This window comes from Amblyomma mixtum, chromosome 7, assembly GCF_055824585.1.
Source record: "Amblyomma mixtum isolate Tamu chromosome 7, ASM5582458v1, whole genome shotgun sequence".
Lineage (NCBI taxonomy): Eukaryota > Metazoa > Arthropoda > Arachnida > Ixodida > Ixodidae > Amblyomma > Amblyomma mixtum.
The window spans coordinates 112,491,891-112,507,339 of record NC_143018.1 but is presented as its reverse complement, the minus strand read 5'-3'; the positions used below and the strand labels follow the sequence as shown (position 1 = coordinate 112,507,339).

General features: G+C 46.3%; 1 protein-coding gene across 1 annotated transcript in view; it reads left to right on the top strand.

Annotated features, from left to right (window-relative positions):
- Gat (sodium- and chloride-dependent GABA transporter) overlaps positions 1-9,683 on the top strand; it is a 252,155-nt gene extending 242,472 nt beyond the window's left edge. The window contains exons 11-12 of the mRNA XM_089553401.1: positions 1,373-1,540; positions 4,077-9,683. Of these exons, the coding sequence (XP_089409527.1) occupies positions 1,373-1,540; positions 4,077-4,172 (264 nt within the window). The 3' untranslated portion in view covers positions 4,173-9,683. The remainder of the gene's footprint in view (positions 1-1,372; positions 1,541-4,076) is intronic.
- Positions 9,684-15,449: the final 5,766 nt, after the last annotated feature.

Here is a 15,449-nt window from a genome sequence, read left to right as displayed (position 1 = left end):
AGCTGTAAGATTATCATTCATTGTTTCAACACTGCGGTCGTCTTCATCAGTTAAAGCGGAAAATCTGTTTTGCAGCGACATTCTGAATTCCTCTACCTTCCCTCTTAATGCTAACTCGTTAATAGCCTTTCGCTTCACCAGTTTCCTCCGTTCCCTCTTCAAATCTAAGCTAACACGAGACCTTACCATTCTGTGGTCGCTACAACGGACCTTACCGAGGACCTCCACATCCTCTACGATGCCAGGGTGTGCGCACAATATGAAATCTATTTCATTTTTAGTCTCACCATTGGGGCTCTTCCAAGTCCACTTCCTGTTTGCTCGTTTGCGGAAGAAGGTATTCATAATCCGTAAATTATTTCTATCTGCGAACTCTACTAATAACTCTCCCCTACTGTTCCTAGAACCTATGCCATAGTCACCTACCGCCTTGTCTCCAGCCTGCTTTTTACCTATCTTTGCATTAAAGTCGCCCATCAGTACAGTGTACTGTGATTTTACTTTGGTCATTGCCGATTCCACATCCTCATAGAAGCTTTCAACTATCTGGTCATCATGGCTTGATGTAGGCGCGTAGGCCTGCACCACCTTCAGCTTGTACCTCTTATTAAGCCTAATTACGATAGCTGCCACTCTCTCGTTAGTACTGTAAAACTCCTCGATGTTGCCAGCTATATCCTGATTAATGAGGAATCCCACACCTAGTTCTCGCCTATCTACTAATCCACGATAGCACAGTACATGCCCGCCCTTTAATACTGTATACGCCTCATCTGTCCTCCTAACCTCACTAAGCCCTATGACATCCCATTTAATACCGGCTAATTCCTCCAATAGCACTGCTAAGCTAGCCTCACTTGATAAGGTTCTTGCGTTAAACTTGAGGATATTGTCAGATTACCACAAATGGCACAATGTCGTCCGTCAACGCGTGAGCACATGGCGGAAGTGCGATCCATTCGCCTGTAACAAATCTGCCCTTGTAAGCGGTGGCAGCTGAGCTAGTCGTTTGCTTGTCAAGTGGTGACTAATAGTAGGCAGCGCCAAATAAACAAGGACGTAACTACGAGTGGTGGACACAATTTCCCAGGCTGTCCATCGCTCGTTATGCCCACTGATTTTGTCCTTTGTAGCTCTGGTTGGCATGTTCTCCCTGGGTAGCAGCCCCAGAGCCTTGCATGCGAAGCAGGAGATAGGCAGCTTTGTTGGGGTTTGCAACCGCTGTCTACGAGCAGCTGCACACAAAATGCCTCCTCACGAACCGATAGGGTTCTTCGCGTGCTTTGATGAAAAGAGTTCGTTTTTTTTTTTTTTGGCGCTCCCGAAGAAGGGACGGCTGCATTGTGCGCTCACAGAGACCTCATTCTCGCAGGGGGTGTTCGTGTTCAGCCTGGTGCAGTACCGGCCCCTGAAGTACATCGACTACGTCTACCCCTGGTGGGGTCAGCTCATCGGCTGGATCCTGGCCCTGTCCACCATGCTCTGCATACCGGGATACGCCATCTACAAGTTCATCGTCACGCCGGGGGACCTGCGCACGGTGGGCTCAGTGTTGCTTCCCTTCCGCCGCGAAATCTGCGCGCAAGATTTCATCCGCGTTAGCCCCCAATGCTATTCTCTCTTAAGGCGCCATTCGCTTAACAAGTTTAGAGCATGATAGTCTTTATGAGCCGGCCTCTTCCTCGGCCGCACTGTATGGGAGAAGGTGGGCCCAGTGGCTGCAGCTGTTTGGTTAGTTTTCGCTCCTCGATAATAGCCGCGTTTACATGAATGCAACTGAAGTCGACTGCAGTTCACTATTTCAGGGAAAGTGCAAAAACGTTGCGGAAGAGAGTAGAAGACTAATCACGGCTCTCCTTTTCAAAAGCTGCTCTTTCTCACGAAAAATCGACTCAAAACGCATTCTGTTGCACTCATGTGAACGCGGCTAATGTGAGCGATGCGTGCTTCGGAGGAAATGAAATTTAAGAATAACTGATACTGAAGCTGTGCGCATACGCAACATGTTTCATATTCCCGCACTTACAGAGGCCCGCCCATCGGCTAACAGCAGAAGCAGTGGAACAGGACATTGAATCACCTCTTACGCGCAAGGACAAAAAAAAAGCCTTGAATATTTTAGGGGGCCTCATTAGGGATGTAGCAACAAAAAATATCTTGCAGCAGCAGAAAGGAAGTTTACCTTGAGTTTTTCGAAACTGCAATTCTCTCGTTTTCTTTTGACAAGGGCATTGTGTCTGACACAGGATCAGCAAAATGCAGTGGTATGCGCAACGGCCTCTTCTCGTTGCGCAAATCGATCTTCTTGGAGTCCCCCCTGCGCTCTCACCAGCAATTTATCGCCATCATCACCACATTGGTCAGGCCGACTATGTCCACTGCAGGACAAAAGCCTCTACCACATTCCTCCAGTCAACTCTGTTCTGTATGAACTACGGTTGCCTTATTCCGGCAAACTCCTTGATTTCGTCCGCCCACCAAACTCTCCTCCGCCCCCTGCTGCGCTTGTGCTCTCCTGGAATCAGTTCCTTACACTTAAGAGAAATTGCTTTTCATTTTGGGTTATGATAAGGCTAAAACCGTCCTCTTTCCGGCGTACCCTACGGGTGATTACAGTGGCAACAGCCCACCGGTTGTACTTTGTTACGCTCTCGTCATATCGTCCACCTTCCGCGGTAACCATCCTCTTGCTCAGGATTCCTCCCCTCGCGCCACACCCTACTCCTTGCATGGTAACCGCCTACAGGATGGTTCAAGTCTTAACCACCCGTCGGTTGGCCCTTCCTACGCTCTCGCCACACCATCCACCTTCAGCGGCAAACCTCCTCCTTCTTCCAGGGAAACACCTTCCGGATGATTCCCGCACTAACCACCCTTCGTTAACACCTTCCTAATCTCTCGCCTTACCCTCTTCCACGGTGCCCGCCGCTGTGGCTCTGTGGTTATGGCGCTCTGCTGCTGACCCGAAATACGCGGTTTCGATCCCAGCCGCGGTGGTTGAATTTCGATGGAGGCGAAATGCTATAGGCCCATGTACTGTACGATGTCAGTGCACGTTAAAGAACCCCAGGTGGTCGAAATTTCCGGAGCCCTTCACTACGGTCTCCCTCATAGCATGAGTCGCTTTTGGACGTTAAGCCGCTTAAATTAAACCGAAACTGTTCCACGGTAATCCTGCTTATCCTTCCGAAGTAATTACCCCAAGAGTGACTCCAGTTGCAAACGCATACCGGCTCCACCTTTTTATGCACGCACACTCCTCCTCCCACGCTAACCAAACTCCGTTTGGGGATTCCTACGCTTTCGCCTCACCCTAGTCCTTGCATGGTAACCACTTTCCGGATGGTTTCCGTGTTAACCACCCTCTGGTTACGCCGGCCATTACGGCTGCTGTTACGATGCGAAACACAGGAACAGGCGCTAACAGCAGTTGCTGTGAAAGTACAAAGAGTGACAAAGGAATAGCCTGACCATTAAGTCTTAAGCCGCTTGCACAATGAAACGGGGGGCAGCTAAAAACACGGCATAGCAGTAAAATGTAAAATGGTTCAAACACAGTATAGCTGTGCAGAAAAAAAAATATAGTGTAACCCATGTCCAGTCAAAAAAGGTGCCAACAAGATTACCTTATCCGCAGTAAAAGATGAAATACTAAGAGCTACAGAAACTTAAAGCTGCGTCAGTAGTCACGTTCTGGGATAACCCTCGGCGAAAATTATGTTTACACAGAGCATCGGCTGAAACAATCACTGCCATGTTTCTTGCTGACCCCTTTCGATCACTTAGCTTTACTTCTGCACTCTTCACATCCACACTCATTGTCTCGCGCCTAGCCACCCCTCTCCTGTCTGCGCTGCATAATTTTGCCCTGGCTTAGAACCGTCTTCAATAAAGCTAAAAGTCAGTAATGTGTCCTCGCCGCATACCGACACCGTCCGTGTCCGATCATTAAGCTGGCCAGCCAAACGGAATGGAACCAAATAGCTCGTAACTATGTCATTCGTAAATGTGTCAGCGAGAGGGTGTTGTGCGTGGACGCGAAGACTGAGCGTGTCTTTGGGTACCCCTGTTTGCAGCGGTGCAAGGAGCTGTTCCGCCCGGACGTGGACATCCAGACCGAGATCCGGGCCCGGAAGCACAGGGAACGCAGCATCACGGCGACGGCCGTCTGAGTGCGAACATTCCTTCGTCTGAGGGCCCAGCGGCGACCCGTGGCCACCTCCGCCGCGTGCCCTCCACGGATGGCGCCGAAGACTGGCAGCGTCGGACAATTCATGACTTAAGCGCCCTTCGCGGGCGTGTCGGCACACTGCGATGCCTTCCCGGATGTCTCGCTCTGCCAGGCGCGGAAGCGGCTGCTGCCGGGTGTGGGCACCCTTGGGCGCATTGGGAGGCCAAATGTGGGGATTCTTCTTTCGTCATGCACTGGTCCTTCCTTCTGTGGTGCGCTTTTCCCGCCAGCAATCTGTCGCGTTCATTCCTTGCTCACAGCGGAGTTATTACATATGGCTGCCTAGTTTCACAGATGAAGCGCCATACCAAAAACGAAAGGGCAGCTGGGAACGAAAAGCAGCTGCACTAGACTGCAGTTCATTGGCACCGGGTCTAGAATTTATTACACGAAACTGGCGGTCACCTGAACATATGAACAGAGATGTGCCAAAATTTTAACTGTGTTACAGACGTGTTTCAGACGCAACCTCATATCTGTTCCCGTTGTTCTGTAATCATTAAAACGTAGCGCCTTGAGCATTTCTAGAGATTTAACGGTTGTGCAACAAATACCTGTGCAGCGCAAACTTTTAATTACAACTGTCCATGACAGATGCGTGCCGAATTCAGCGCAATCGGAATGCCAGCATTGGCCTGCAGTAGCAGTGGGGCGTGTCATGAAATGGCTGCAGTGCGTGCCGACCATATCAAGTCAACTAGTGTTGTTCTTACACCGAGGTTGAATGCGTGTGCTTCATGGTCCTTTTCATACTAGCTGTTTTCCCTTTCAAGCCTCTTGTTGTACCAGCACGCGACAAAGACGGATCATCACAGCCTGGCCTCGTCTGGTCGCAATGCCAGCTTTACGTGTCTGCCTTTTTGTGGTTGTTGTCTCTTAGTCTTAGTTCACAATTCGCGCAATTCATCTCACAGACTGTGTGTGCCGCGCAGATGCTGAGCGTCGCGCGTATTGTCCCTCCCGCGGTAGCTTTAGGCAGTTGGGCGGCTGCAGTTTTCAATGGCCTCTCTTCGGCACCTCGTTTTGCGTAGCATATTTTGAAAGTTGCAGCGTGCGCTTGACGCTGAGCGTAGTGGGTGCTCCCAGGAGATGATCGGAACCGCTCTTTTATGCAGCAAGTCCGGAGAAACTTGTAGGGATGGAAACATGCCATCGAGCAGTAGTGCAGAGAAAGGAAAACAGCGAGTTTCTATAGCAGTCGCGGGTTTCAGTTTCATCAGCGGTAGGTAGTAGAAGTGAAAGAAGGATCTATTAGAAGTTAAAGAAGAATCTATTTTTGAATATATTTTAAGCAGTGTTACCAAGACAAGACAGACAAATTGATGATAGCAATTGTTAAACTGCTCATGTGTCCTGGTAGCCTAAAAGCTGAGCAAATGTTTCAACTTCAGGGCAAAAGGTGATTCTTAGTTACAAGTGCCATCTTGCGTCACGTTTTTCTTGCCGTTTCGCTGACGGCCCCCGTGTTAGCTGGACATCTTGTTTTATGTCTTCTGCATTCACCAGTTGCTGCATGGTAGTGTCCTGTGGGCAGGAAAGGCTTTGCTTAGTTCCTCATATATGTCTCAGGGAGAGACAAAGAAAGATGTGGAGATCATTTGTAAAAGTGCTTCTGTCAGCCAGTACGATGAGGCTAAAGTATAAAAAGCATGTTTTTTGACACTCACTATTTGATTCAAGGGGTTAAAAATTGATATTTAATTTATGTGAAATAGTGCAACGCTAAAGAAAGTGTAGTAAATGCTAAATTCAGCACATGTTCAGTATTCTGAGGTTGATTGTTTGAGTTACTCCTTTTCGTTGCTGTACAAAAAAAAGAATATTACATTTTAGTCATAGCGTGTAAGTCCTGTCCATCATTTGCTATGCTCTCCCATATTCATTCATTTTAAGGAAAGTGCTGAGAAGAGTTGTCAGTATTCCCCTCAGTAGGGAATAATTTCTCGTGTTCCATGTCATGTGCTGTGCACTAACCTATGGCAGAGAAAGGCGCGCTAGTTTTTTACGCCCATGACATCCTTCGCGCTTTAATATTCAAGGCGTCATAGCGCACGTCGTGTAAGTGTTTTTGAAAGCTTTGTAGGTAGCATAAGTTTAATCTTTTCCCAGCGCACATCAGTGAAGCAAGCACTTGTCGGTCGTAAAGAGGTGTCTCTTTCATCGAGTCCCCATTAGCACCCACCTTAGAGCAGCTTGGTCAAAATCTCCGCACTTAAAGGAAAATTCGTCCTTATCCGGGACATATTTTATGACATTCCTTGAAGTTTAATTAAAGGGGACAACTGGGAGACTGTTTTCAATGTACATTTGTGGGACTTGAGAAAATGTTTACTTTAGCTGAACATCTCATTCTTTAGTCACTGGTGGAATTCAACACATAAATAGCGGAAAATTTTGTTTGTTTCTTTGCTTTCTTACCAGTAATTTGCAATGACTTCATGTACATTTTAGTTAGTTCATTTAGGTGATCCCCCTGCATGTTTCTGCAGTTATTCATAATTCATTTCATAAAATGCAGCCGTACAATACTGGTTTGTTTGCCTATTCAACGAATCTACTTAACGACTTCGGTATACATTTTAAACTTTCGTTTCTTTTAGTTTTTAAAAAAGCATAGTGCACTGATTCAACTAAGCATTCTGTGCATACATATATAGGGTTTTCACACGAGATAGTACATCGATTTTTTTTAGGATTTTTATACAGTAAACAACTGTGCCGAAAAAATATCGGGGCAACATGCGCAAGGCATTACACCGTACGGGCGCAGTTGTTAGGAGAACAATTCACTTCCCTAACTGATCATATGCACCGAGCCGGTGCCCAAGAAATACTTTAAAAACATTGTATACAATCTTAAAAGGTCTTCCATTTTGAGAAAGAAAATGTCTTCCACTTGCGGTATACTCTCAGACGAAACAATTACCATTTTCTTAGGGGATCTACGTAAAGGTGCACACCACATAATTTCCATACCTGTGGCATATTACAGCTGAAAACTTGCTTAGCCAAGGAAGCTTGGGTTACCTTAATATTTATCTTCTTATGTTGCCGCCAACACAGTGAAAGTTCTGTAATTCATTCCTTAAAAGACATAATGCGATGACCTTGTTGGACCAGAGTAATTACTATAGATGTTTCTTCGCAACAAAATTGTTCTCTGATATTCCCACTCTAGTTCTTGGCTGTATTATATTTAGTGCATTTTTGCTCAAGACTTCAACCAATTGCTAAGTTATAAGGGACACTTGGAAATCACGACGTGGCCAGTAAGTTCGGCACACTTTTTCTAGCTATCACTTTAAATGGCAAAAAGACTGTCGCGCTTAGCTTTTATGTGCTCACCTGTGGCTAGTGCCGTTGCAGCCACAGATTCCTGGCGCTGCGAACAAGTATACTAAAGTATTTTTAATTCCGTCTGCAGCTGAATAACATAATAAAAATGGAGTATTCACTATTAGTGTTCCATGTCTTGATAAATGTCTCTTCCATGTTCTCTGATCCCACGTGCATGCATATCACAGAAGGTCCCGGTACTATAGTGCCTGTAGAGCTGGAGGCAAGTTTTGTTTGGCTCGCGTGAAGTCCACCAGCCTACGACTACTCTATAAAGACTTGTCCATCTGACCAACCTTCTGATGTCTGCTTCCATTTTCGAAAATCCACGTCTTCCACGAGGACCTTCCGGAAAACGGTGAAATAAAAAGGAAGGAAATCAGATTCATCTCCCAGAATGTAGCACCGCTGCCGCATCTCCTGCGGCCGGATATAGAACTCAGTGTTGATATGAAAGCGTTGTCTTCCAGAAAAAAATACATTAGATATATGTATGCATATGCCAAATTCATTTTCCTTTTATCTTTTTCATCCTGTCGGAGATACAGTTTTTGTGGAATAGCCAGCTGTTACAAATTAAGCTCTTTCAGAACTATAATATGACTGCATCATTATAGCAGTGAACATAAACCCTTTTCACGCGCTGTAATTTATGCCAAACTATATCTTCGTATTCAATGCACATGTGCGAGGTGTTAAGTCGGATGGTGTCTACCGCAACATATACACAGTTTGCACCGACGTCATAGTGTCCGCCATCTCACGCTCCAAAAAGCTTGACGGAAGCTTGCGCGTTTCCCTCGCAAACCGGTTCCCGCATACACTGTGGAGGCTAGCTAGTACACCCTAAGATGACGCCTGTGACGTCATGTGAAAACTATATATAGGAATCAAAATTGGCACTTTTAACACTTGTTCATATTATCTCCGCAAACTAAATGACTCGAAGAAGATTTCGACATGAAATTTAGTTCTGCTCTCAGTATGGCTAGTTCCTCTCCCTTTCGATGTCTGTGTCTACGCGGACCTTTCTTAAGGACGTTGCAGAAGCAGGTTATTATGCTCTGATGCATACCTGAACATTGTCAGAAGTGATTGTCGTGCAAAGTTTGGCTGCGATTGTCTTTTCTCCATTTCATGTTTTTTTTGTGACATAATTATAAATATACACATCGGCTAATAACCGATACATATTTCTCCGACAGCATCCCGTCGTGAGAGTTTAGATACAATACAGAATCGACACAAATCGACCGAACCAGTTGACGTTTAAATTTCTTCGCTTATCTTGTTTAGCGTGAGAAAATGTCTCCTCCTTGTAATCTTTTCTCAGCGCGAAGCTTTCTGCAAGCATGGAGGAAAGGTGTCAGGACATCGACCTGTGGTGTGCATTTTTCATCATAGCTGTGGGAACTGATAAGTTCCTGCGTAATAACATGTATGCCAAAAAGAATACTGCCGAAAATTAAATACCGTGACAATAATCTCAGTACTTCCAGAATTTAAACGTATGCACGGTGTCAGTGGAAATTAGGATTAAAATATTACCTGGCTCCGCGTCATTGCATCGCGAAACTCCTGGCGCGAACGAGTCAGGAGGCGGTAGATTGAAACTTTTATAGCCTTGTGTACGTCTCTCAGTCTTCCGTGCTGCTTCAAACTAGCAAAACTTTTTCGCTTCGTCGTATATAAATTGTTTAGTGCATTTTTCGATAATTAGATATGAAATTGAAAGGTTTGAAGGTCGCGCTTGGGTTAAAAGCATAAACGTTATTGCAATCACTAAAACACAGCTTCTAGACAATGGTCAACAAACGTGCGTTATTGTTCGCCACATTATAACGTAACTATCTCTGGCGCTTTTGTGTTGTGCCAGAGCAGTGCATCCTCATACTGGTGACGCTGGTATAATAAAGGGTCGGACTCCCCGCTTGAATCTGTGCTCACTGTTGTCATCGCAGTTTGGCGCTTTGCGCTGGGCGACAGGAGTGTAAGCACTGCGCTGCTTTGCTGATTGGTGCGGCTTCGACAGCCGCAAAGTTGTTATTCTTCCCAACGTGCATGTTTTTATCACCTGACCGAGAAAGTGTAAGTAATAAATATACCTGCCCAGTGACGCCTTCGTCTGCTTGAGTTGCTCGCTCACGTCGGGCCACCGTTTTTCGAAGCATGGCCCCCGGTACGCCAAATGCTGTCGCCTTCAGCATGTCGGCGCGTGCGGGGCGCCCGAATGGAGGCGATCACAGTCTCTGTCTCTCACACTGACACATGTGACTCGCCTTTCTTCTAACCGAAGGTGTCGCCACCTGGCAGCATAGTTGGAGATCAAGCCTTCGGCATCGGCGCCGATTCAAATGCGTGGGTGCTTATCTGCGTCCATGTCCAATTCAGAAGCAATGTTTTTAGAAGTCACACCTCACCTTACATTAGCGACTCTCAGCGATTATCGCTTTTCCTATATAGTACTCTCAAAGCACCAGCATGTGAAGCTTTGAATATGTTTTGTGTAGCCGTCGAATATCATAGAACCTCCAGTATAATGTTTAACTAACACTGCGTCATGCCCACGTATCTCTGATATCGGCCATCACGGCATTCGCAGTACGCTACGTAGAAACAGATATTGAGAGCCAAGTGCTCAGGCAAATGACGTTTTTACACGGAGCTGTGTTCTCTATGTATATCAGCATTCTTCTGATAACATTGTTAGGAATGAAGCGTTGTATTTTAGGTTATTTGAAGTGAACTATAATTGCTTTCACTAAGGTACTGAGTGCGCACAGAAACTACCTTCAATAAAGCACTTCCGATATATAACATTCCCGTCATTTTATTCTATATTTTATTTAGTTTCAGTCTAGTGTAGCATCTATTTACGTCAACACAGACAACGAGGAAATATACAGGCGAGGGTCGCCATGATTCGTTTTTAGTGAAAACAACCGCAAATAAGTAAACCCCATGTAAGGGATGAACAAGAAAAGTGGTAGAGGTTTAACATAGTTGAACCAAGTACAAGTGCGAAAGCATGCGTTCATACTTCAAATGGAGTACACCATTAAGCTCCGCCTTAAGGGTATGACGCGATATCTTTATTGGGTTAATACCCATATATGCAAAATTTGTAATTCTCTGTTGAACATTCATAGATCGTGGCGAGTCCTCATACCACTACCAGCGCAGTGGCGCAGCTGTTAAACGATGCGCCACTGCACTGGCATATGGTTGACTCTGTCACAGCCACAGGTAGGGATTGTACGGGGGTGTACCCTACGGGTTGCTCTTCCCGAGCAACACCTCGCTACCAGTCATTACACCTTTTTCCCATTGGCTACAGCTGGCGGGATCTTTCCTGCGAATTTACCCGAGCTTCCTCCCATTGGCTACAGCTAGGGCGACGCTCCTCCGAACTAACCCGAGCTTACCCGAGTTGCTCGGGATTGGTTCGGAGCGCAAGACGAGGCAAGTTCACAAGGTGACAAGGTTTCTGCTCGGGGCTGGTACGTCTGGAGTAGTGCTTTCTTACTAAAACGTACAGAGGGCAAAACACATGCCTAGAACAACCAAACTGTGTATTCCGGAGCTCCCAAAGCCACTGCGACCAAGAAGGCAAAAAATGACGATGAAATTCTATGAGTTTAAGTGCACATGTTTACATCGAGACCATTTTAACCAAGTGTTATCGCTAGTTATCGCGTGTTACGCCCGAAACACGCTCAGAGCTTGTTCTAGACATGCGTTTTGCCCTCTGTACTCCTTGAATACATAGAAAAAAAAGTTGCACAGCTAAGCTTACCGGCTTGGCGTATTAATCAACCTGTCATAGTCCTGGTCCAGCCATTCAGCCCTGCGTTTGACCGTGGAATCTACATCGTCAGCTGTAAAAGAAAACGTAGCCGTGACGTTGTGAATCAGCGAAATCTGATCTGGCCACCCGGCGCCTCCTACCCTCTCTCTCTCTCTTCCCCTCGCCCTTGTCCGCTCCCTCTTCTCCTTAACAAGGAGAGCGCATTTTCCCTTTCTCTACTTTACCACCTGCACGGAAGTTTAATACGTTTAATCTGCGGCTCACCCTGCTGATTTAAAGGTAGAAAGCAGGCCTATATATGGCTAAACCAGGGCTATAAGAGCTTTCATTGTGGAAAGGAATACAGCAAGGAATGGTTTCAAGAGGTTCCAGATTAAACTGCATAAAACTGATACACAAAAAGTCAGAATGAGGAAATAGAAGTCATATAACAAAGCGTACGGAGTGCACACTAAGAAATAATGTAACCACGAGCGCCATGAACACTGAAATATTAGTTTGAGGACAAAAACCACTTTGGGCATCTTTCAAGAGTGAGGAATAATGAAAGTGTTTCTTACTTAGGTGATCCGCTGAATAATTTAATCAGGACTTCAGTGTTCCATGCCTTGACATATATGATTTAGGTAATTCGCATCAGCAGCAAACCTAGTGCATTTGAAGTTTGTGAGAGATTTTATGGCGATCAGTTCATAAGGAAATTGTTTATAATTCTGTAAAACAAAATATCCCGATGACACACGAATAATTTCGTTGCTGGAAGAATGAAATAGTTCAGAATTGGCTGGCTTTAAACTGACGCTGAGGACAGCACAGTACAAATATTGTTCTCGGTAGAAATTAATTCTTCGGCGCCTTCTGGCTGCGCTTGCGCAGAAGTGGCGCATCGCTCAACCGCTGCATCACTGCGTGAGTAGTAGTACGAGAACTCCCCGCGATCTTTGAATGTAGAGTAGATAATGACCAACTCCGCATGTATGCGCATGTAGGCAGAACATAGGCGACATAGAAGGAGCACTTGAGCGGACGGAACTGCACATTGTAGTCTTTATGGTAGATTAATCGTTATGTAATGGTAGAAGAAAGAACAGGGTTTGTGTGTGCGAAGTGATATGGAAAAAGGACCCTAGAAGGTATTCAGCGCGGCCTCAGGCCAGAACAGCGCCAAGCAGGAGAGGCCGCATTCGCACTAGCAGGGAAACACACAACCAGATCGAATTCAGCGCGCCACATCACGTACTGACAGGTTTTTATCTTTCCTTATTTCTTTATTTCAGCATGAGACGAAACACAGAGCTTGATGCAGGGACAGAAGCTAAAGTCTAATGGTGCCTGACGAGGCCTCTGACCCTACAGAGCTCACAGCGGTACAGAAACAGTACGCATCTTAGAAACAAAAGAATAAATTGTGCCTCCCAGCTGTAATCACAAAAGGTAAAAAAACGCAACATTTGACACTTGCACATAAACGTATTGCATATATTGTTGCACACACAAACAACAAGTCACACATAATAGGACGTTACACAAATAACATGAATAAATCAGCACAAATAGCTGCTGTACAAAATCATACAAAAATACATAATGCACTGTTTAAATTGTCAGTGAAACTTCATAATATGGTTTGAAACGACACAAAAGCAAGATAAAAGCAATTTATAAAGTCATTTTGAGTTATACAGAGTTTTGTGCTTCTTCCTGCGGTCCAGCTGGCATGCAGTACATTCAAATACGGGTGGGTCCAGGAGATATTTTTGCCTTGCTCCAGCTGAGAATAGCCAACGGGAGGGACAACAATCGTGACGCAGGGATGCGTGCTGCGCCATCCATCGCAGGGCCGCAGTCCCCTCGCGCTCGAGGGCAGCAATGTAGCAGCAGGTCGCCAATGGCGTCACGTGTCTAAAGCTGTAGGAATACGCAGGTAGTGTGGAATTCACCACGTCGCTGCGATAAGTTCCCAGCTAGTGTGCGCCAGGCGTAAGACCGCGCTCACACTAGCGGTAAAGGCATGGGCTCCCGCGCCTTGTCTTACATACCTTTGTTCACTGTGTCTTTGCACTGTATGTTCGACGTCATCCCCATGCGCTACAAGCTGTTAAGAGTTACAGACATGGACGACACGTTTCGAAGGCCGGCGCAGATGCAGCTGTCGCTGTGAAAGAGAAGTTGGTTGATGTTTCATTCACACGTGCACATGCGCTTTGCAATGTATCTACAGATGAAGGTCGAATCTGTGTTGCCTACTGTACGAAAGTCGCTACTGACATCAGCGCTTCCGCATCTTCGTGACGTCGTGGCGTGAAGGAGGTGTATGCTTTCTGTCGCGGCACCCGCAACTGAAGTCTTCTCCACTCCTTGGTACGAAGAAGCGTCAGTTGCCGCGGCCACCCCGAGTATCCACGGCCCCTGCTAAGGCAGACCAACCTTAGCAGATGAAGATCAGTATGTCTGGCACAGTCCTCTCTTTGTCCTTCAGTCCTGTCGATTGACTGGTAGAGGAAGAGAGAATCACTTTATTCCAGCATACATTCAATGCCGCTGTTGATGAGTTCATCGGTGACACTTGGCCTCTTCCGGTGGTACGGCAAAAGCCAAGCGATCGATGTTAGACATGGTGAAGCTGGGGGGAAGAAGGGAAGTTGAATCTTTACTGTACACAGAACAAGACGATGCTTGAGTTTCCAGTTTCGGGCAGTTCGGGCAAGCGGGGCCCCATTCGACTTGAAAGAAAGCTTAGCAGGGGTTATTTGGGGGCTCATTTTGATCTTGCGCCGGAGATGGAAATGTCCTGTTGCGAAAGACGGGTGATGAAGCGTCATTTTGCAGAGGCTCTGTCTGAGAGACGTTGGATGTCAGCCTCGACGCCTCTTCCATAAATATCGCATCCTCCGTGGAGGCAATTAAGACTAGGGAACTGCGGGAGCCTATAAAAATGTCCCGCTTGAGAGCTGGTGTGCCTGCCTTTTTAAAATCCCCTGTCACGGCCGTGTGAAAGGAGATTAGCCTGGCTTGACTTGGGCTAAAGCACGGGTCAGCCGCGACGTCGTAAAAATCGGTCGACGCCAATTCCTTGGAAGGCTTCCTTTCAGTGATATTTTCTGCTTGATTCTTCAGTTGTATGGGTCTACAGCGGCATGTGCAATAAATGACGTCTGGCTGAACACTTGTTGTCGTTCCACTTTTGTTCTTCGAGCACGGACTCGACCATGGTTAACCGGAGATGGCACCGCATCCACGGAGTGGGGAGAAAGGCCACTTCATATGCCCACGCCGTTAAGAAAGATGTGGGTACGAATGCGGTAAGCGAGGAATGTGACGAACAAACAGGACGAATGTGGAAACAAGCTCGTTTCTTCGCTGCACTACTGTTTTCTTGGGAAATAAAGCTAATGCGAAAGTAAAATGTAACCGTACTGAACTACCACCCATTCCAACTGATGCGCTGCGCTGTGGCTGCTACCGGCTTTAGTAACCGGTTTCCCTCAACTCCTTAGAAATCAATGTGGTGGGCCTATATGCGCCACTCGTATTCCATATGAAGCACGCATTACCACGCTATGACGTTTTTTATTCGCTAAACGTTAGCGGCCACTCACACATCCTGCATCAATCGGCATTTTAATAGCTAAGCTCCGCATTCATTCCGCAGCAGATTCTGCTGCGCAGAAGACGTATTCTAGGAAAATTCTTTTGTTTTTACCGTCACGTTGTTTAGCAGTAAAATCTTATGACTGATGTTTTACTCTTAGAGTGAACTTCAGTACCTTGGATATAAATGGCCAGACGAAGCTGTATGCGTGCGTCACCTGTAAAAAAAATGATAGAAGGGACGAGTAGGTACATGGTCTGTTCTGAAAGTAGTAGGACTCATTTTTTGAAACAAAATTTATTCAAGAGAATAGTACAAACGATTACAATTTTTCAACGTAGCACCCTTCCGCACCTACACGCTGCTGCCAATGAGTTTTACAGTTTTCGTACGCCTCCAGGAACGCCTCGACCGGAATGCTGTTTAGCTCCCTCGTCACGGCCGGTTGAACCACCTCTACCGATCCGTGATGTTTCCCCTCG